General features: G+C 42.5%; 1 protein-coding gene across 7 annotated transcripts in view; it reads left to right on the top strand.

Moving 5' to 3' along the window:
- ALPK1 (alpha kinase 1) overlaps nucleotides 1-17,571 on the top strand; it is an 80,547-nt gene extending 62,976 nt beyond the window's left edge. For 6 of the 7 annotated variants that reach the window (XM_032769721.2, XM_032769717.2, XM_032769719.2 and 3 more), the window contains 7 exons: nucleotides 1,310-1,405; nucleotides 2,289-2,393; nucleotides 2,748-4,941; nucleotides 6,589-6,742; nucleotides 8,319-8,481; nucleotides 11,457-11,643; nucleotides 12,447-13,228. In XM_032769721.2, the coding sequence (XP_032625612.1) occupies nucleotides 1,310-1,405; nucleotides 2,289-2,393; nucleotides 2,748-4,941; nucleotides 6,589-6,742; nucleotides 8,319-8,481; nucleotides 11,457-11,643; nucleotides 12,447-12,646 (3,099 nt within the window). In that variant the 3' untranslated portion in view covers nucleotides 12,647-13,228. Of the gene's footprint in view, nucleotides 1-1,309; nucleotides 1,406-2,288; nucleotides 2,394-2,747; nucleotides 4,942-6,588; nucleotides 6,743-8,318; nucleotides 8,482-11,456; nucleotides 11,644-12,446; nucleotides 13,229-16,942 lie in introns of those variants that run through there. The other variant, XM_032769718.2, reaches the window with a different exon arrangement.
- Nucleotides 17,572-21,676: the final 4,105 nt, after the last annotated feature.

Below are 21,676 nucleotides of genomic sequence, written 5' to 3'. Positions count from 1 at the left end.
GCTATTATTCCCATTTTACAGATGGGGAACTAAGGCACAGAGGGGGTAAGTGACTTGCACAGAGTCGTACAGGAAGTCTGTGGCAGACCAGAGAATTGAAGCTTGGTCTACTCAGTCTTATGTTAGTGTCCTAACCATCATAGGTCCTATGACCATCCTTCATATACTTTGTTATTAACTCTGCAAATAGCCCAGATCTTTATAACACCTCCATGCTTCAGGATGTTTGGAATCTGGATCTGAATTGTGTAGACCAGTCCTATCTTTATAATGGACCTCACCAAAATTCCAGATCCCAAACTCCCTAAACTTGGTTAAAACTCTGGACCAAAGTTTTGCAGCTTGAACCTTACTCAGAAATATTTATATGAAAGCAGAGGTGTGCAGGGAATTGTGCAGATATTTAAGAAGGCAAAGGGGCATCATGTAATAGAATGATTTAGCTGTACTAACTGCATTTTAAGGTAATCTGTTGTTTGGCATACTGTTTGGGAATAGTGAACAATTGTCCTGTTTTGGAAGGACACAAAAGGCAAATGCATCTATCTTCATGACATTACAAATTCTTGTGATTCACTGATCCCTATTTAAAATTGTACATTCCAACCCCCAGATTTAAAATCGTCATTAACTGGAGCATCTGCCTTTTTAAGTGCTTCATAAAATAGTTCAGGGCAACATTACCTCATCAGTGCCTTGGTGCTCTATCAGAAGAACTGTATGTTGATTGCATTTGATGTGGTGCTTGTCTAGACAATTTTACCTCGTGCCTCACAAAGAGTTTGAGAGATACTGATCAGTTCTAAATTATTGGTGTGCAGAAAAAGGTAGTAGAGTGTTAAAACTGAGCCTAAATAGATTAAGAACCTGTTTTCCAAAATCTGTTTAGTCAGGATTTAATGTAGCATTTAATCTGAAGATATTCTTATATCACATGATGCTGTGCTGTATTTGTCACACCTTAAAAGCTGCAGGTTGGAGGAAATAGGAAGGAAGAATGTAACAAAATTCCAATCCTCATTCATCCCTCCTAAAATACAGAGCTAAATCTGTAGTTGGTGTAAATGGATTCAGTTTAGTGGAGCCATACAGACTTACACCAGCCCTAATTCTTTCCTCAATGCCTACACATTTATAATAATCCAAGAAACAAAATCCAGCTAACTTGTTTCCTGCTCTAGATTTCCACGTGTCCTCTCTTCTCTGTGTGTCTTGTAGATGGCAAGGCACTGTCTTTATCTTTGTGTCTTGCACAGCACCAGCAAAAATAGAAAATAAAATGGAAAAAACACTTTTTTTTTTTTTCCAGGGAATTGCTACATCACTGGGTATTTTGGCTGACATCTTTGTTTCCATGAGTGAGAAAGATTATAATAGTTTTAAAAACAACTCTCAAGTTGACCTGGTAAATATTCGTGTATTAACAGTCTCTTGCTGATCCTTATTTAGTTGCACCAAGTGCAACCAAACTTCCTACTCTTGTCCTTGCACTGAGTGCTTGGGGAAGCTCCACAACGTCAGCCAAAGAGTTTGTTATCTCACCTAAACACAAAGTGGGTGTCATTTCCCTCCAGGACAAATTGAATTAACACTGTGAACATTGTTAAGACCAAAATTAGATGCATGTTAAAACTTCCAATGTGATGGGAAGGGTGAATGGGGAGAGTCTCTGGGACACCGGAATTGGTACAGATCACACCATTGGTGTAGATGATCTAGTATCTTGCTCCGGCAGTAGCCCAAGACTCATTATAGTAAAAGCCTTTTATGGACTCAAAACCTGAGAGGTGTAGAGCATCTGCAAAATCCAGTGGATTCAGCTAATCAAATTCTAAGGTCCATGCTCTGTCCTGACTGAGTCCTGATCTTCATTGAAATCAGTGGCAAAAGTATCCCATGAGCTGACTTTCTTTGTCGTCTGGACAGTCAAGTTTTTCCACACTGCAACAGGAATAAAAGGCTGGAGCGGCCACATTTTGGGAGGGTGCTAGGAAATCTGGGATATGGGTGGTTGGACTCAGGCTAGCACAATGCAGTGTAGATGCTCCGGCCTCAGGTTGGGACCCAGGGTTCTACAATTCCTGACCTAGGGTTATAAATGAGTGTAGAGACTCAAGCTCTGTGTTAACAAATCCAGGCTCTGCTAACTCAAGATCTACTAACCTTGGACTTACATTGCAGTGTTGACATACCCTATAACTGTTACTTGCCTTTTTCCACCACCAAGAATGTGACATTACAAAGATGACGTAGTGTATAAAGGAATTTTTATCTTGCTATTTTAACAGAGCCTTCTCCAAGAGTTTGACCATCGCTTACTGTCAGCTGCTGAAGCCTGCAAGCTGGCAGCAGCCTTCAGCCAGTACACCCCGCTTTTTGTGCTCACAGCGGTGGTGAGTATGATTTCAGTTCACATCTGGGACTTGGGTAGGATGGTGCACCCCTCCCAGAACTCCTATCTAAAACTACGGAGAGAGAAAGACAGGTGGTGAGATAGATCCCCCAGAGTGATGATGCTTTGCTAGTTAATACCTCACCCTCCTGCAACTCTAAGCAAATTTAGAATAAAGCAGCATAATCAAAGAGATGAGACAATCCTTACCTCATTTCCTAGAAATGCAGAAACAAGCTGTAAGAGCTGGTATCTGTGCCTTGAAATGCATGAAGAAATAGCACTTTTTTCTTTTTATTTGGAACAGAATTCCAGATTTCTAATTCATTGACTTCTCATCCTTTTTCCTTTTCAGAATATCCGTGGCACATGCTTATTGTCCTATAGTTACTCCACAGAATGTCCTCCAGAGAAAAGAGAGTTCTATTTGTCTGAAGCTAAGGAATCCTTTGAAATTGGTCTTCTCACCAAGAAAGAAAATGACCCTGTCACTAGCAGGCAGGAGCTTCATAGTTTTATTAAAGCAGCTTTCTGCCTTACAACAGTTCATCGGCAACTCTACGGGGAGAGCAAGAAACTCTGTGAGGTGAGACAGCTATGTAGTGAAGCCATGGAGAAACTGTACTCTTACAGCACTTCACCTTTTACAGAGGATCAAGACAAAGAAACACTTGCCAAAGAGATCATGTCTTTGATCATGTCTGTCAAGGGGCATTTAGAAGTACAAAGCTTCCCTAATTCAGATGCCAGGTCTTATGTTCCTGATAGTTACAAAGGTGGAGTGGAAAAGCCTATCTTGTGTGGTGAGGTGAATTTTGAGAAAATCCTTGAAATGCATTCGCAGCACCATAGGTCAGTAAGTGAAGTGTTTGAAAGTACTTGCAGGAGCCAGGAAACCAGGCACAGAGAAGCCAAAATGGGAGCTTGCATCACTGCCTTAAAAACTGAAACTAAAAATGTAGACACCATGTGTACCACCGAAGAAAAATTACACTGTGGCAAGTACAGTGCCAAAATCTCTGATTCACAAAACTCAAGAAGAAGCCGTGAGAGACTCAGTGGCCAAAGGAGATGGATTAGTTCTAATGTAATGAACGTCTCCCTTGAAGAAGAAATGGAGAGAAAGACATCAGACAAAGTTACCAATGATGAAGATGGCATTTTCAGCAGTTTGCAAAGCAGGAGTCAAACCACTAGTTCTTTGAAGTCTTGGAGCAAGTTGTCAAAATCAAGTTCCTCTGCTAGCTGGGAGGAGCTAGACTGTAATGCTAGCAATAAGATGCCCAGAGATTGGCAACCAAGGGAAGAGGGCTCAGTGGATGAGCAGTGTTGCACAGCCTCAACCGAATCTACTGAGGAAAATGTTCAAGCTGGCAGCCTGCACTCATTGTCCTTCCAAACTCATCATCTCTCTCTTCAGGAGTCACAGAGTGGCTGTTCAGGTCCTTCTCGGCATTCATTAAAGAATAATATGCTCTTTGCTAATAGATTAGTAGATGCATCCTCAGCTTCCAGGGAAGGGCTCTTGCAGGGGACAGAACCTGAAAGGGATGCCTCAGAACAGAATGCAGGGGATGCCAATAGTATAGACTTCAGGAACAATGCTATTTCCTTCATGGAGTTAAAGGATGCCCATTGTTCTGGTCCCAACAGACCCAGGAGAGAGAAGATTTCCTCTTCCCTGGCAGAATTAGAATCCTTTGAAATGATTGAGTCCAGAACTAAGGACAGCAATAGAGACTTCAATGTTATTCACAGTCCTCCTCAGCACAGTATAGTGGAAGGAAATGCTGAAATAATAGATGCTGAAAGGTATAAAAAAGTCACAGAGCCATTATCTAGAAATAATTATGTGTGGATTGACCCAGAAGGAGATACTGTAGACAATACAGAGGATCTGTCAGTTGAGCCTCATGTACCTATAGGTAAGGTAGCAACTACTACATCTGTAAGCAACAAGCCAAAAATAGCAAGTGATTCCTTTGTATTTAACTGGATTAGTAAATCTTCTGCTGAAATGGCTGGAAATGAGTCTTTTGAAATGCCTGAAGTCGACACCCAGGCAGATACAGAAGATGAATGGGAGTTTGCTTTCAGCAATAGCAGGAGCTCAGTAAACAACTCTCCTGCCATGAATGCTCCAAGGCCTCAACTTAGCCACAGGGTTGAGATCAGAGTTTCACCATCAGGGAGGAAGAAGCCAGAAGCTGACGACTTCAATGACTGTGCTACCACAGAGGAAGATGAAGCGGAAAAGTACAGGAACATTCCGAACAGCACCCACAACTCAAGCTCCTCTCTGAAATCATGGTACAAATCAGCTCAGTTGTCCAGCAGTTTCTCTGAACTAAAGAGTCCATCTTTTCTGAACTCCAGTGGGAGCTCTCTTGTCTTTGTGCCTGGGAGAACCAAAGAACAAATCCTAAAAGCTCGCTTTCTAGAGGATGCTGATTATGAGAAGCTCTTGTCAGGTGTTAAGCATAGCTGGCTAGTGCAGAGACTGGAGACTACTGGAATATTTAAGGCTAGACAACTCCACAAAGCGTACTGTAAGTAACATCTCCTCTGTGTGTGTATGTTCTGTGCCATCGTGGTCCCAAACATAGCTATACGGAGGTAAGAGCTAACCTTTGAAGGATTTTGTACTACATGCAGGCCAGCACTCTTACTATGATGATGAACAAGGTATAAACCCCTCAAAGATAGATAGAAGCAGCAGATAGAAATCTAGGGTCTGATCTTGCAATTCTTATTCATATGTGTTTGTGCATTGGCCATATAATTCAGAGGTTAGAGCATTGCCCTTGTAAACTGAGGGTCACATGTTTGATTCTCATTTTGTCTTATGCCAATAATTTAGAGGAGAGTAGGGACTGGTCCTTTCTGATCTTAAACATCTATGAAACTATGTATGAGTAAAGGCTGCAGAATCAGGTCTGTACTACTTACTAGGACCATACAGATCTCAAGGGTCTGGATATTTTTAGGCCCTCTTCATTTTTCAAAATATTTAGATTTAAATGAAAAAAGAACCAAGCCAGGGCGGAACAACATTGTGGCTTAGTTTGCTATTTTGCTTAATATCACATCCAGTTTTTTCCTTTCATCCGTTAACCAAACGAAGTCAGACTGCACCTGCTGCCAAAATCTCTCAATTATTTTTAAATTGTCTTAAGGTCCTTGTGAGTTTTATATTTTGTTAATTTCAATAAAACTCTGTTCTCAATCTGTGAGTCTAGACGCTCTGTCTGCTACCTCACAAAGTTAATAAACAAGCACAACTGACGCGGATGTGGCTCTAATCTGAAGAGGGTAGGTTTTGATGAAACATTTTGATTGACCTGATCTGAAAAAAAAAAAAATTCAGAAGTTCAGTTTGTGAAAGTTGTTTATTTCAATTTGTGACGGGAAAATTATTTGAAATCTTGAAAATTCTTAAAGAATCATTTCCTGCCCAGCCCTAAGTGCCATGGTCTATCTAGTACAGTATTCACTCTCTGACAGTGCCGGCCCCAGCTGCTTCAGAGGAAGGTGTAAGAACCCTGCAGTGGGCAAATGTGGGATAATCTGCCTCCACATGAAGGTCTCCTCCTAAGCCTAGCAGTAGATCGGTTTTAACCCTGAAGGTTTTATATCCCTTCCAAATTTGTGTTAGCATTAACTCGTCTAAGTCTAGATAGTCTTATCAGTATAAATGTCCAGTGCCACACAATTTAGTGGTATTCAAGTTTATATATGTGCTAGAGGCTTGTGACTGGCTCATAGCAGGGGCATTACAGAGCAGGAGTAAAATGCATTTGATTCTTCCTATAGATATTTTGTGTTCTCTACTCGCTGTTAGTTTTTCTGCAGGATGCCCTTATCATTTAAACTTTTATTAGTGTACAAGACAGGTGCAGGAAAGCTCTGCTACCCCAAAGTAGCCCTACAGTGTTTCCTGCCAAAGCAATGCATTTTACCTAGCTATCTGATACATTTCCACTTACAGATGAGCTTCTTCAAAAGATGCTGTTTCAATACTGCACTGTAATAGTTGAGTGTGACAAGATAGCAGAGCTTTGAAACTTTGTCTGGGCATGGACATCAATCCCAACAGAAAAAACTGGTAGCTCTTAGGTTTCATCTTTGGTTACTGGTATGGAACAACCTTGCTAAAGAAGCTGTCGGTTTCATTTGTGGGGGTTTTCTTTTGGTAGCTGCTCTTCTTCTGAAATACTCTAAGAAATCTGGGCTGTGGACAGGCCAGGAAACAGCTGTGTATATTGGAGACTACCTGAGCGTGGCGAAGGAAGGCAAACAAAGGAATGCATTTTGGATACACTTTTTGCATCAAGAAGAAACTTTGGGAAGGTATTGATCAAGCACAAATTGCTGAAGTGAAATTTTAATCAGGGCTAATTCTGCACACATAGGAACATAGCAATTGCCATACTGGATCAGACCCAAGATCCAGCTAGTCCAGTGTCCTGTCTCTAACAGTGCCAGGTGCTTCAGAAAAAGGTGCAAGAAACCCCACTGTTATAGGGACGTTATGAGATAACCTGCTCCCAGGGAAAGTTTCTTCCTAATCTCCATTAGTTAAGAGCTGGCAAATATCCTGAAGCAAAAGGGTTTTATAGCCCTTCCAAAGCTCCTGGCTATTTGATCCTTACTATTATAACTCTGGATATTCTTGTTACCCAGTTTGATTCTGAAGTTACGGCCTTTCCATAGGGACAGGTATTTAAAAAGAACCAATTGTTTCATTACTGTTTTCTGTGTTATCTGACACTGTATTTCATTTACTGTCCATTTTCCTATTATGCCCTTGGACTTGGCTATGCGCAAACCTGCACAGGAGTCAGTAAATGGATTTTATTTCATACCTTTTGTTGTTTCAGATTCTCTCCTTGTGGATTAAGGCTTTCCTATTTCTGATTTAAATATATTCCAGATACAACAATCTTAATCTGAAATGAGAGTATCCACACACAGATTTGCATAAAAGAGGAAAATAGTCAAATTAAAACCAATTTAGTGATTTCAGTGCAAGCTTGTATGTAAACCAGGCACACAGTAGAGCATGCAATATTGTTGTGTTTTAATACAAATGTGAGTAGAGGTTGCTCATGGGCACAATATTAACTACCAGTATTGACTTCTGCCTGAAGTAGAGATCTGAAACTCCTTGTGCACTACAGTCCAGATTTTTTAAAGTATTTAGGCCTTGCTCTGCTCAGTGTTGCAATGCCTAAGTCTGATTTTTTTCAAAAATGATTTAGACACGTGGGAGCCTAAATCCCATTTGCAGTCAGAGATTTTGGCTCCTAAATGTCTAAATCACTTTTGAAAGTAAGATTATGCTCCTAAATCAGTTAGGCATTGCAATGCTGAGCGCAGCAACATCTAAATGGCTTTAAAAATCTGGGCCTAGCTGTCTTGTTCTCAAGAGAATAAGGAGAGAGGTAGGCGTGCAGAACGTAGCATGTCTGAGAGATGGATAACATTTTATTCTGTGTAGTGGCTTTGAGAAATGGACACCTCTGCCCCTAAGAACTGGAATAAGTCCACCAGCTCAATTCACCTAGGCCTCAGCACCTAGAGGCAGTGCTTGCTGCTTGGGAGAGGGAAATGTGGATTTTGGACCATGAATAAATGTGATGTATGGGTTATTAGATGCCTATTCCCCAGATGTCTAATTCATTTACACGCTTTTGAAATTCTCACCCTAAGACTAAGATCTTTCAGAGCTAACTTCTCTTATTCCATCAAGAGGTACAAGACCAGATTTCACTTGTTGTCATTGTAAATAAGTTACCAATAAATAGCTTTGCCCTTGAAGAACAAAGTGGATTTGTGATGATGATTTGCATCCCAATGAGGATTTCCCTTACTGCTATCTGCCTGAGGAATTGGCTAGTCTGTGTGTTTGTTTTTTACCATATAGGTATGTTGGGAAAGAGTATAAAGAAGAAAAGGGGCTTCTTAACCATTTCATTGATGTGGAGCGACAAATGACTGCCCAGTACTACGTGACAGAATTCAACAAAAGGCTGTATGAGCAAAAGATCCCTACACAAATCTTTTACATCCCCTCTGCAATACTCCTGGTAAGAAGTCCTGAACTGAAATCAACTGAAGCAGGGAATTTACAGAAGCCAGCAGGAAATGATCAGAGAATGTTTCTCCTGTAGAATAATGGGGATAAAATGAGGAAAGTTACAAGATCTCTGGAGAACAATAATGTTTGTATTAAACCACTTGTGTCCCATACACAGTGGATATGTAAACACAGCATTTTGGAGCAAGCGGGAGTGAGCCTCGTGGCTAAGGATAAATAGCCTCTCCATAGGTTTCAGAGTCTGAGCTCAAGCCGTAACGTCAAAGCACTGTCTACACAGCTGTTTTTAGAACACCAGTCTGAGCCTTAGAATCACAGAATATTAGGTTTGGAAAAGACCTCAGAAGTCATATAGTCAAAGCAGGACCAACACCAAGTAAATCATCCCAGCAAGAACTTTGTCAAGCCAGGCCTGAAAAACCTCTAAGGAAGGAGATTCCACCACCTCCCTAGGTAACCCATTCCAGTGCTTCACCACCCTCCTAGTGAAATAGTTTTTCCTTATTTCTATCTTTGACCTCCCCACTGCAACTTGAGACCATTGCTTCTTGTTCTTTCATCTGCTACCACTGAGAACAACCTAGATCCAGCCTCTTTGGAACCCCCTTTCAGGTAGTTGAAGTCTGCTATCAAATCTCCCCTCACTCTTCTCTTCTGCAGACTAAATAACCCCAGTTCCCTCAGCCTCTCCTCATAAGTCATGTGCCCCAGCCCCCTCGTCATTTTCTTTGCCCTCTGCTGGACTCTCTCCAATTTGTCCACATCCCTTCTGTAGTGGGGGGACCAAAACTGGACGCAATACTCCAGGTGTGGCCTCACTAGTGCTAAATAGAGGGAAACAATCACTTCCCTCGATCAGCTGGCAATGCTCCTACTAATACAGCCCAATATCCCATTGGCCTTCTTGGCAACAAGGGCACACTGCTGACTCATATCCAGCTTGGTCTTGCTAGACCAAGTCTGTCGACAAAGGGAGGTTCGCTCATTCTCACTCCGAAATGGTGGATAGAGATCCCCTAAGAGGTAAATGCCATTACCTGGTAAACAAAGTTGATTATTTAAAGATGAAAAAACATCTAACATACAAGCAGAGATTGCCACCAGAGGGTACAATAGGTGCACCTGTAAAAGTATCTACATCCTACCAGGCTTACCAAACCCATACCTTTACATGTGTACCTTGGGCAGGAAAGGGCTCAGTTAGCCAGCTGGCAGGTAGAGTTGCCCAACTTGTGTTAGCACCTAACCAGTTTGTGCACAGAAATATGAGGGCTCCTATTTGCCTGCAGGTGCACATGCTGTTTTAGTAGCTGCACCGTTAGCATGCTTCTTTAAAATTTAGCCTATAGTTATAATGGTGCTCTCAGAAATACTAGAATTAGGGTACAATTCTGCTCAATTTATTCACTTAAATTAGCCCATTGATTTAAGTGGGACTGCTCAGCACTGGTGCCAGAATGGGGTGGGGGGAGAGACGGAGCCATGGCCCTCCCACTTATAAAAGGGCCATGCCCTGCGCTTTTTAACAAAAGAAACATGCGCTGTGGGGAAAAAATGCAGTCCCCATGTTTAGAACTAAAGTTGTCTGCTTGTTTGTACTAACATTAAACCTTAAATATTATAATGTGGATACATTTTGTATTCTGGTTATTTATGTTACGGTTGTACTCTGCTGGATATTTAAGTTGTATTTTAATTCCTCTGCCACTTTGTCCTTGGCCCACCCACTTCTACAAAGGTTCCAGTGCCCTTGCTACTCAGATGAGCCAGGCAAGCAGTGTGTGGCCCTTAGATTGTCAATTCCTTGGGGCCGGAACTTGTTTTTTCATTTGATCATTAAAAAACGTTTAAAACAATAATAATAGTTATTAATAATAACGATGGTGCAGGAAATAATGGTTAAAATAATATGGACCAGATCCTTGTGTCCAGCTAGTCCCCATTCAGTGCAGCCTGAGAGTTACACTAATTTGCACTGATTTTTAATGGCACCCAAGGAGCGGATGGGGATCATCAGATTGCAGCACATCCAGACTTGCCCCCAACACACCGTTCATACCAAATGGGATGGGAGGGAATGACGTAGAGCCAACATAGCTGGCTACATGCCATGTGGAGAGTCCTCTGTTCCAGGGAAATCTGCAGCTACTCTGAGACAGTGGCTTTCTGGCCCTCTTGCATCACCTGAGTGGCGCACCAGGCCAGAGCATTAGCCACCATCTTTCCCTCTCTCTTTTATAAATCTAGTTTATATATTTAACTACATTCTATTAGGCTTTTGCATTTCAAATACAAATAGCCAAGTAGACCATTATATACAGTATCAATGTCCTATTTGTTTGTCCTTGCATGTGTGGAATATAAATTACTGCTCTGTTGTTCACGTATACACTATAATGCAATATGCAAATGACCTTGGATGAAAGAGCTTTGCTTTGCTGCTTTTGCTAATCATGCTGTCGTTGGTGCTGCTTTGCACTGGAGCACTGGTTAGCAAGTCCTAATGCAGTTTTAGCACTAAGACATTCAAGCTCTTGAATATATAGATATAACTACATAAACCAACCACAGCCAATGCAAAAGATGAACAGCTGCTGGTCTACCATCTTCTCAGCTCCTTAGCCCACTTTTTATACTGACTTCCTTGCAATATATTTTTCATTTGCTTTACAAGCAAGATACCTATAGAACTTGTTGATCACCGTGTCTGGTCTCACCAAGCTGAATTGACATTTCCAGTGCTGACACTTCCTTCTCTCTAGCTAGATGAGAGCTCTGCTTCCAGATGTGTTGTGATGGGAACAAACAAATGGGTGGCACGGTGTGGGAACTCTTTACATCTAGTTTCCGTTTAGTGCAGTGGGGAAAAGTAATAATGCAAATAAGAATTCAGATAGCTGAGCTATGGGACTTCTCATCTCAACTGGGATTATTTTAACCCTTTAACATTTTGTTTTCTTTCAGATATTAGAAGGCAAATCTATAAAAGGATGTGTGAGCGTGGAGCCCTATATTCTGGGAGAATTTGTGAAACTATCTAATAATACAAAAGTAGTAAAGACAGAGTACAAAGCCACAGAGTATGGCTTGGCCTTTGGCCATTTCTCCTATGAGTTTTCCCATGGCACAGATGTGGTTGTCGATTTGCAAGGTGTGTATGACGACTGGTTCTGTTTGTTGTGTGTCCTTCCCATTTTCCAGCAGTGCATGCTCTACAGAAAACAAAACCATTTACAATGTCACTAAGGCAAGGGGAGGCATAGAGAGGACTCAGACTCACGTTGCGTAAGAAAACAGGCCATAATTTTTGGCATGTGAAATAAATGACACCTGGCGGCTCAAGGAGAACCCCTCTCTCTTCTTGATGTGAGAGAAACTGTGATCATGTTCCTGGGCCAGATCCTAATGTGATGCAACCTTATGTTACTTCACCCATGTGAAAGTTAAACTAAAGTGAAGAGAAATGGGCCCCTGAGGGGCTTCTCTGCAAAGGGGGCTCCTCAGATGACACCGAGACAGTGTAGCAGTTCCCATGCCACCCTTCTCCTTCCCTGTGAGTGGCAAGCCCCCAAATGGCTGAAAGCTACCTTTGTGCATAGACCCCCTCTTTAGCTTCACAGGCTCTCCTTGGTTAGAGCTGAGGACCTGACCTTGAAAATTGTTGAGTCAAGTACCCTCCTTCCTTAACAGAGTAAAGCCAAAACCAAGATGCTATTGGGACCTGATGTCATCTTGTGATTGTTTTCTTACCTGCATATCAGTACCGATGTTAAGAGCCTGATTCCGCTCTTGCTTACCCTGGGCTAAATCAGGAGTAACTCCACTGATGTCAGCAGAATTCCACCTCTGTAAAACTGATCAGACTTTGGGTGTGTGGGGCTTAATTACAGAACACAATGAAGTGAAGGGACTATTGTATGTCATTTTATATCAGATGTATTTTTTATTCTACAGGTTGGGTGACTGGTAATGGAAAAGGCCTCATCTACCTCACAGACCCCCAAATTCATTCTCTTAATGGGAAAGATGTCTCACACTCCACCAACTTTGGGGAGAAAGGAATTTATTATTTCTTCAATAATCAACATGTGGAATGCAATGAAATCTGCCATCATCTTTCTTTAACGAGGCCTTCGGTAGCAGAACCTAACTAGCCTCATGCAAAGACAGCCTGACAGGTGCTGACATGGGACCTGATCCCTCACACGTTTATACACATAAATAACTCTGCTTGCAAGAGCAGAGCCATAGAAGTAAAATTACTTCTATTCCTAAGTGTTGGAAGGATCTGGGTCATGTTCCAGGTTGGTAACACGTGTTTCTGAATACAGCTTGTTGTGGAAATTAACAAAACCACATAAAAATATATTCAAGGAACATAAAGGGTATAACAAACCCACAAGGGCCAGGAAAATTATGAGCTAACACTAGAACTTTGTCCTTACAATGATCAGTCTCATCTAGAAATCGCAGCACCGGAAGGAGACAAGATAGTACAGCCTTTACTCAGAGCTTTACTTCAATGTGGGGTTTTGACTGAGAAAGGACAGTGGGATTTGTAATCCTAGCTGCTATTAGGAGATAGTATTCTAAGGAAGAGGGTGTAGTCAGGATCTGGTATAGTTATTTCAGGTATTTGGGTTTACTTGTATTTATGATTTTCAGAAACTTTTTTCAGTGTTGACATGCTGTGTTACTGAAACAAAAAGTGATAAAAACATAGCTTCTTTCTCTCAGACCTGAGCTGTGTATTTTCTTGCTTACATTGTAAAATGGCAGTTTCAACTGTGCTAGCCACAGAGCAAACCTTGCAGCCCTTATACAGGCAGAACTGCTGCTGAAGCCAAAGGAAGCCTTGCCCGAGGAAGGATGGCTGGACTGAGCTCACATCTGTGTTAATGTGCTCACAGGAGACTTTCCTACCGGCCTGATAGTTCTGTCTTAAAAACAAAACAGCCTCTCATGGAACTGTGGCTGCCACAAATCTAAAGGCCAGTCTTGTAACCTTTATTCACACAAGTAGTCTCGCTGAAGTGTGAAGGGAGCTATTTGCCTTTATCAAGTAAACTCAAGTATAGTTATATAGTAAAGGATTGTCTATGCAGAGAATTAGCATGTAGCAAGCTGGAATGTACATCTGTGATGCACCAGCCGACTGACTGCATGGATCCTGCAATCGTTGCTGTGAAACTTGTACTGAAATCATAGCATGTTGTAGTAGGATCCACGCAGTCAGTCAGTGCATTGCAGGCTAGTTGTGCTGTAGATTTACTACCTAGGTTGCTGCACATTAACTCTTCAGAGAGACAAGCCATAAGTGATGGCGAGTTGCTCTGTAAGAAAATTGTTTTTGCTATTTTTGTCTGCCAAGTAGATGTGGGTGGGTTTAGGGCATTCCCTGCTGTCCTAAACATGTGGGGGCTCATTTTGATCCAACTTACACTAGCTTTACATGGTGCGACTGCTCCTTGGAGCTGGTGGTGGAAGGTGGCTGAGCTGGCAGAGGTGGATTAAATTTGCTGCTGGTACCAAGGAGGACACGGGAGAAATTGTTTCTCGGAGGGGTGTCTCTGGCTGGGTCTACGCTGTGAGCTAGGGATGTGATTCCAAGCCCATGGGGATGTACTCACACTAGCTTTCATCTGAGCTGCCATTCTAAACATAGTAGTTTGCTGCCATAGCACAGGCAGCAGCAGCACGTGTTCACAGCCCCATATACATACCCACAGGTTTCAGCTGGGTTTGTACTCAGGGCAGCTAGTGCAGCACTGCTACTGCCTATGCTCTTCATAGAATCACAGAGCCATAGGGATAGACAGGACTGCAAGGGTCATCTAGTCTAACCCCCCTGCCAAGATGCAGGACTTGTGTCTAAACCATCCAAGACTCAGTGGCTCTCCAGCCTCTTCTTGAAAACCTCCAGTGAAGGAGCTTCCACAGCCTCCCTAGGCAGTCTGTTCCTTTGTCTACTGTTCTTACAGTTAGGAAGTTTTTCCTGAGATTTATTCTAAATCTGCCATGCTATAGTTTGAGCCCATTGCCTCTTGCCCTGCCCTTTCTGGCAAGAGACAACAATTTTTCTCCATCTTTTTATGGCAGCCTTTCAAGTATTTGAAGACTGCTATCAGCCCCCCCCACTTTAATCTCCTCTTTTCCAAATTAAACTTACCCAGTTCCTTCAGCCTTTGCTCATATGGTTGGCAGCCCATTCCTTTAATCATCTTTGTCGCTTGCCTCTGGATCCTTCCCAGTTTCTCTACATCCTTTCTATACAGCGGTGACCAAAACTGGACACAGCACTCCAGCTTAGGTGTAACTAACACTGAGTAGAGTGGTACTGTGACTTGCATGCTATGCCTCTGTTAATGCAGCCCAAAATTGCATTTGCTTTTTTCGCAACAGCATTTCATTGTTGACCCATGTTGAGGTTGTGATCCACCTCAACTCTCAGATCCTTCTCAGCAGTGCTGCTGTCAAGCTAGTTATCCCCCATTCTGTGTTTGTGCATTTGTTTTCTCTTCCCTAGCACCTTACATTTGTCTTTGTTGAATTTTGTTGAAATGTTGAATTTATTTTTGTTGAAAGTGTTGCGGCTACACTACTGTTTTTAGTGTCCTAGCTCAGATGAGAGCTAGCACTCATATGCATATGTGAGCTGGGCATCACCGACCTAGCTCATAGTGTGGACGTAGCCACAGAGTCACAATGTCTCCTGGGGACTGCAGCTTACGCAATTTTCAGGGCAGTGCCTAAAGCAGCGGCGGCTCCAGGCACCAGCGCTCCAAGCGCGTGCCTGGGGCGGCAAGCCACAGGGGGCACCCTGCCGGTCCCTGCAAGGGCGGCAGTCAGGCAGCCTTTGGTGGCATACCTGCATGAGGTCCACTGGTCCTGCAGATTCAGTGGCAATTCGGCAGTGGGTACGCCGAAGCTGTGGGACCAGCAGACCTCCCACAGGCAAGCCGCTGAATCCGTTCTGCTGTTCTTGGGGCAGCTAAAAGCTAGAGCCGCCCCTGGCCTAAAGTCACATTCTATACCCATGTGCTCATCTAACACTAACTTCTGTGATACTTTGCACTCTCTTGTCACTGATGGTGTAAGAATCTGTCATCTGTAGCTCATGTCATCTGGAAGTGCCTTCCTGAAATCTCTACTTAACTCCTAGCTGTTTTCAGATCCACCCTGAAAGAATATCTTCTCTCCCTTGTCTACAGCTCTAACTTCCCTTTTTCCTCTGCTTTCATTTCTAACATGACTCTTGATTTAACTCTATAAAGAATGAAGATGTCAAACTCCCTACATGCTTAATATATCTATCCACACCATGATGTATTAGGATTTCTGCAGAATATAAGAATATCGTATAAAAATTAAGATTCTGCTTCTCCTGGTTGTGAAAATAGACTTTCCAATGTACAGTGACCCTGTGCACTAGCCTAGATAAACCTGAAACACCAACTCTAAGAAAGTTATGAACTGCCCTAATTCAGAGCAGTATAATGATAACTCTGAAGCGTAATGAGGCAGGAAGAAACACATCGGTGGATAATTTAGGCTTGCAATTGCACACATAATTTGCACATATATCTTCTGCAGTCATGCATGCAAATTAGGTAATTGCACGTACAAACAATTAAATAAATAAATGGCAGACATAGAGACAGTCCTAAAAGTATCCTGCAGAATTTTCCTACTGACTGATGCTGAATGCACTAGCAATTTTACTAGCTACGTGTTTGAGCTATCTCCCATTAATGTGAATGGAAAAATTTGCATTGATTCTAAAGAGTTGTCTTGGTCTCTGGAAGTTTAATTATGATGTGGACATATTCCTAGTTCACCCTTTGTACGATCATTATCATCAGTGGGAGCTCTGTTGTCGACTGACGATAGTTTCATGTCCCTGATTTTGTGACCCTGGCTCACAGACAGTAATATAAAACTGTATTTTCCCACAGAGTGGGTTTGATGCCTTAGCATTTTGGGGTTTCTTCTGTCAACATAAATTATGCGACTGAAGCAGAAATGTCTGGTGATATTCTGGGGTTCAGGAAATGTAATTTCACAGTAACCCCCTCAACAGCCAGTGTCACTTACCCTACTGTTCTGCCCCCAAGAATACTCAATTTAATTCAACCCACACCCCAAAGACGTTTTTTGGAGCTTTCACATGTTTGCTGGCTGTGCTGGGGACATGTTTTAGTATTGCATGTACATGCAGCTGCTGCTTTGAACATTTCCTCTTTATTTCATTCATTTTTATCTTCACTTTTGTAATTGTTCATGGTTCTATAATATACTCCAAGAACCCCTGATTTTTAACACTCCGCAGTCTTTGAATGTCCTGTGGTATGCGTGCTGTCCGCAGGCTTCAATAGTGCTTACCCTGGGTGGAGGCAGCTGCCGCTTTTTACTTTTTATGAAACAATCTTTTGTTGGGTTTTTTTTTTTAGACCAATACTTGTAATTCATGGATGTGACCTTCTTGGACTTTTGTGAGCTACCACCTGGAGAATTGGAAAGTAGCAAATGCAGTTATGTCATTCCCTTCTCAGAAACTCGTCGGGGATGTATTCAAGGGGCAGAAAATGTCAGGCTTTATCTGCATTAGTTTTCTTGTAGGGCTTGTCTTCACTGCAACAGATAGCTCGAGTTAGTACACTCAAGTTACTACACTCAAGCTAGCCTTCAGAACAACACTGGAGCTGCACAGAGTGGTTGGATTAGCAGCACAGACTGATGAGTTGTAACTCGAGCTGTTACATTCCCCACTGTGTATATAGCGGCATTATCCCTCCAGCTTCAACACACCCTCCTTGAGGGTATGTCTCAATTGAGCTAAAGATATTTGTGTGGGGGCAGGAATTGATTGAGTATTAACACTCAGATCATAGCTTGAGCTAATGGTGCTGTGAAGACTCACCCTTAGTGCTCCTTTGCTGGTGATGTGATTGACCTCGTAGAAAGCGCTTAAAGCCTCTTCTGTCTGTGAAGTAGCCAGACAAACTGTGTTCAATGCATTCAGGCAGAAGCGGCGCCAGGCTTTTTGGCGCCCTAGGCGGGGGTCCTTCTGCGCTCCCGGTCGTTGACGGCAATTCTGTGGCGGGGGGGTCCTTCCGCGCTCCTGGTCTTCGGGTCACTTTGGGGGCGGGTCCCAGAGCAAGTGAAGGACCCGCCGCAGAATTGCCGATGATGACCCAGAGCGTGGAAGGACCCCCCGCCGCCGAATTGCCGCCCTCCCAAATCCTGGTGCCCTAGGCAACCGCCTAGGTCGCCTAAATGGAAGCGCCGGCCCTGCATTCAGATCATTGGCCAAACTCTTCTGTGAGCTCTTCTGTGGGTCCTTCACTTACTCGTGGCTGCAATGCAGGATTCAGACACTCTTGAGTTTTATTCCTGGTTCTTCCACTGACTTGCTGTATGGCCTTACTCAAGTCAATTAACCTCTTCATGGCTCTGTTTCCACATCTGCATAATGAGGAGAATACCTGCTACGCAGGCTTGGTGAGGATTAATTTATTACTGTTCATATAGTGCTTTGAAGATGCCAATGAGATGTCTAGTAAGTGCTAAATAGTCGTATCTATGAACCAGCTAAAGGCCTTGATCCTGCGTATAGTTCCATGCAGTTCGGCCCTGTCTCCATGTGGCACCTCATCAAATTCAGTGGGGCTCTGTGCAGGTTTGGGGGGTTCACCCATGTGGAACAACCTCTTGGATGGGGGGCAACATTTGTTGCTTCTCAGGGAGTTGCCCCACCAGCTAAAATCAAACACCTCTGACTTTGCAAAATGTGAAAACATGAATAAAAGGTGTTTGATTTTCCTGCTAAATCTATAGTTCAAGACTTTCTTTAGCTAAAATACAATATTTTACAAGCCAAAATATGTCTTAAAGTTCCAATATCCTGTCCCAGAAAGGCATCTGGTTCATATTGTTTAGGGTTCCCCCCCTCCCATCTTGAGGGGGAAGGAAACTGGGTACTAAAGGTCCATAAAAATATCAGACACCCAGTACACAGCTAGGCTTAACAAAACCATCAGCTTTTGTTTCTCCAGCCAGTAGAGAGTTCAGGCTTTTTGTTACTGTTGTTTAGTTCTATTGTTTTCAAGATGATGTTTGTACTGAGTTGTTTGGATATACAGATGCCCTATAATTGCACAGAGCAAGGAAAAGTAGTTGTAGGGAGTGGAAGCAAGAGAAAAAAATTAAATCTCTTTATTATGGTGCATAAACCTTCAGTGTTGGGGAGCTGTGCAGCTGCGCAGGGAAAAAATGCATTCAAAAATATAATGCTAGTGTGAATAATCCTTTCTAGAATGCTGCTTGCAGACTGCTCCAGCTTTGTCAGGTGAACTTGAACTGGGCCATCAGATTTGCTCTCATTCCCACTGCACACTGTCTATCACCCCAGGGCATTCACCGTCTTGCCTGTTGTTAAAAAAGAGCAAACAATCCATCATTGAGCCCGGGAGTCACTTTCTCATAGAAAAGTAAAATCGGCATGTGACAGTACACTCAGCTCCAGTGTTTCACAGATTAAAATTATACATGAAAACTCACGTGTTACTGGGAAGATTAAGTCAGTTAGCTTGTACCACAGCCAATAAAGAAGAGGATTGTCTGCAACAGTAAAATGCTGGATTTAACCTAGTGACAAAAGTTGTGTGCACACGAGTTAGTGCTTCTGGAAAATACAGCTATAGAATTTGAAGGAAAAAAAGCTAGTAAGGTTTCAGGAATTAATAGGCTGCAAAAATGTTACATTAAAGCCTTTTTGCATAACTCTATAGGGTGTTTTTTTAATTTTCTCAGATTGGTTGAAGGGTCCTAATAAATTATAAGCAACTAACACTGTCATGCCTAGTAACTATCAGCACTAATAACATTTTTAATAATTAAACCTGACAGCATTTTAAATAGCTAATTTACTTGTTATATTATTTGTTTTACTTTTTGATTTCACTCTGGTAGACAGTAAAATTAAACTGATCATTTTCACTATGTTTAGTCAGTTTCACTTTTGCTTGTCATGTATTAAAACAATGGAATTGTTTTCTTTCACAGTCTATCCATCTCATGTAATTATATGGCCCCCATTAGATTAGTATCTGGGCACCTGACAGTCGTTAATGTGTTTATCCTCAAAATACCCCTGTGATGGGGGCAAGTATAATTATCCCTGCGGATAATTGTCTGCAGTGATTCTCACAAGGACTTCCAAAGGAAGCCTGTGATGGAGGAAGGAATTTCACCATAACCATTTACTCACATTTCTGCTCCGAGGGGCTGTTACAGAGAAACCAAAAACAAATAAATCTTTTCATTTACATTTTTACAAAATGATTTTTTGCTATTTATGAGATTTATAAAAAGCTTTTTTCTTAACAAAAATCTAAATTGTAAATCTTAAGCAAGTTAGCAGTATCTCTTTATTCTAACATTACAAACCCTTATTATACCTGTATCTTTTCACCATAAAAAGGCCCACATATGCCAGTGTTTGTCATAAATCATTAGGAAAACAAATGTGCATGACACCATTTTACTGAGTTTTCCCAGTGCACTATAAAAGATGGAATGCCCATCACATCATTATAGAAGGTTGTATTTTCATGTGTCTCTCTCTGTTGGCTCCAGAAGGCTTTGGATCAGGCCCTTTAACTGGGTCCCAGTTTTGTCTGAGATGCTGTGTAACCTAAACCACACAAAGCCGGAGTCTGATCCCATTATTAACTCTGAATAGTCCATCGCTCCATGCGTAGCCCCAATTACTTCAGTGTTATCGCTTTGAGGAGTAGAATACTGAGATGCTACGTGCTGAGGAAGAAATCAGAACCTGGCCCACAAGGAGATGATCCAACATTTTATATCCATTTTCAACAAGTATCCGGTGGGTGAGGTCAAAACCAAAGTTTGTAGTTTTCTTCCTGTGGTTCCCTGAGTGTTCGAAAATGGGCTTTCTCTTTGCCCTGGTTAACCCTGAGTGGGTTTCTAGCTGATGGTTGCCTTTGAGTTAGCAGTAACAAAGCAGCCTGACTCAGCTGTCAGTGAGCTGGCTTTAAGAAAGGTAGCCTCAGCAGCCTGCTCTTTCAGCACATCTTCCTGACAGTGGTTGTTTGCAATAAGGACACATTGTAATGGTCTGTCTGTTGTTTATTTTGGTGCAAGACTTCTGAGTCAGGGAACTCAGGATTACAGGAGTCACGGATAAGCATCAATTACTACAGTTACTACAGCCCTTTAATGAGAAGCAGCTAGTGTGTCACTCTGTAGCTAGTGGCAATGACCACCTGCCAGACAAGCTACAAGGGTTACTGGCAGCCTAAACAATGGCAAATCACCTGGATTGCCAAGTGCTGCTCAGTTGTGTTAGTTGGGTTCCTTTGGGCATTGCACAGCACTTTGTGCCTGGTCAGTTTTGCTGCTTCCCTTGTAATGTAGTCCAGTGACTAGTTACAAATAACAAATATCCCATCGGAAATCAAGTCACTGCTGTTAGCACAAGGGGGTACAAACTACACCACCTAAACCCAGGAGGATTCACCCCTGGGCGGGGACATTATAACCTGTGACCAGGGCTCCAAAGGGGCCCTCCTGGTGGAGGCTCCCTGGTTATGTGCTGAATCCTAGGAGCCCTGGCCAGGCCTACTGAATAGCATAATGCTGTCCATTTCTGAGGCTGCATTGGCCATCTGCAGGGCCCCTCCTCCTGCCCCACCAGTGTGGGGGTTATGGGTGCCTTGTGCTACTGAAACCACCTCCAGGTGGATTTTCCTTTATTGGGAGCTCTCCTTGCAAGGCTTCACTGTTCAAAGCCACTATGGCCTAGGGCTTGATTCTGATCTCACACCAGTGTAAATCAGAAGTAACTCCAGGTAAAGCAATTGAGATATAACAGTGTAAAATCAGGGTGTCATCAGAATTAGGCTCAGAACGGCAGCAGGCAGCAACTTGAATTACAGGAAACTGCAACTATCCATTTTATTTATTTATAGAGTTGACAGGGATTGGATGACTCATGGGTGGGTGCTGGCTATAGAGCATTTCATTTCTAGGTTACAGATTTAGTTTGGACCTAGTGACCAAAAATCCCAGTTCTGCTATTGACTTACGACACCTTGGGAAAATCACTTAACCTGAGTCTCAATTATTTTCTTACCTATTAATGGAATGATAAATTGCCT

This window comes from Chelonoidis abingdonii, chromosome 5, assembly GCF_003597395.2.
Source record: "Chelonoidis abingdonii isolate Lonesome George chromosome 5, CheloAbing_2.0, whole genome shotgun sequence".
NCBI classification, from domain to species: Eukaryota; Metazoa; Chordata; order Testudines; family Testudinidae; genus Chelonoidis; species Chelonoidis abingdonii.
The sequence above is the reverse complement of the archived record's forward strand: the minus strand, read 5'-3'. Positions and strand labels throughout refer to the sequence as shown.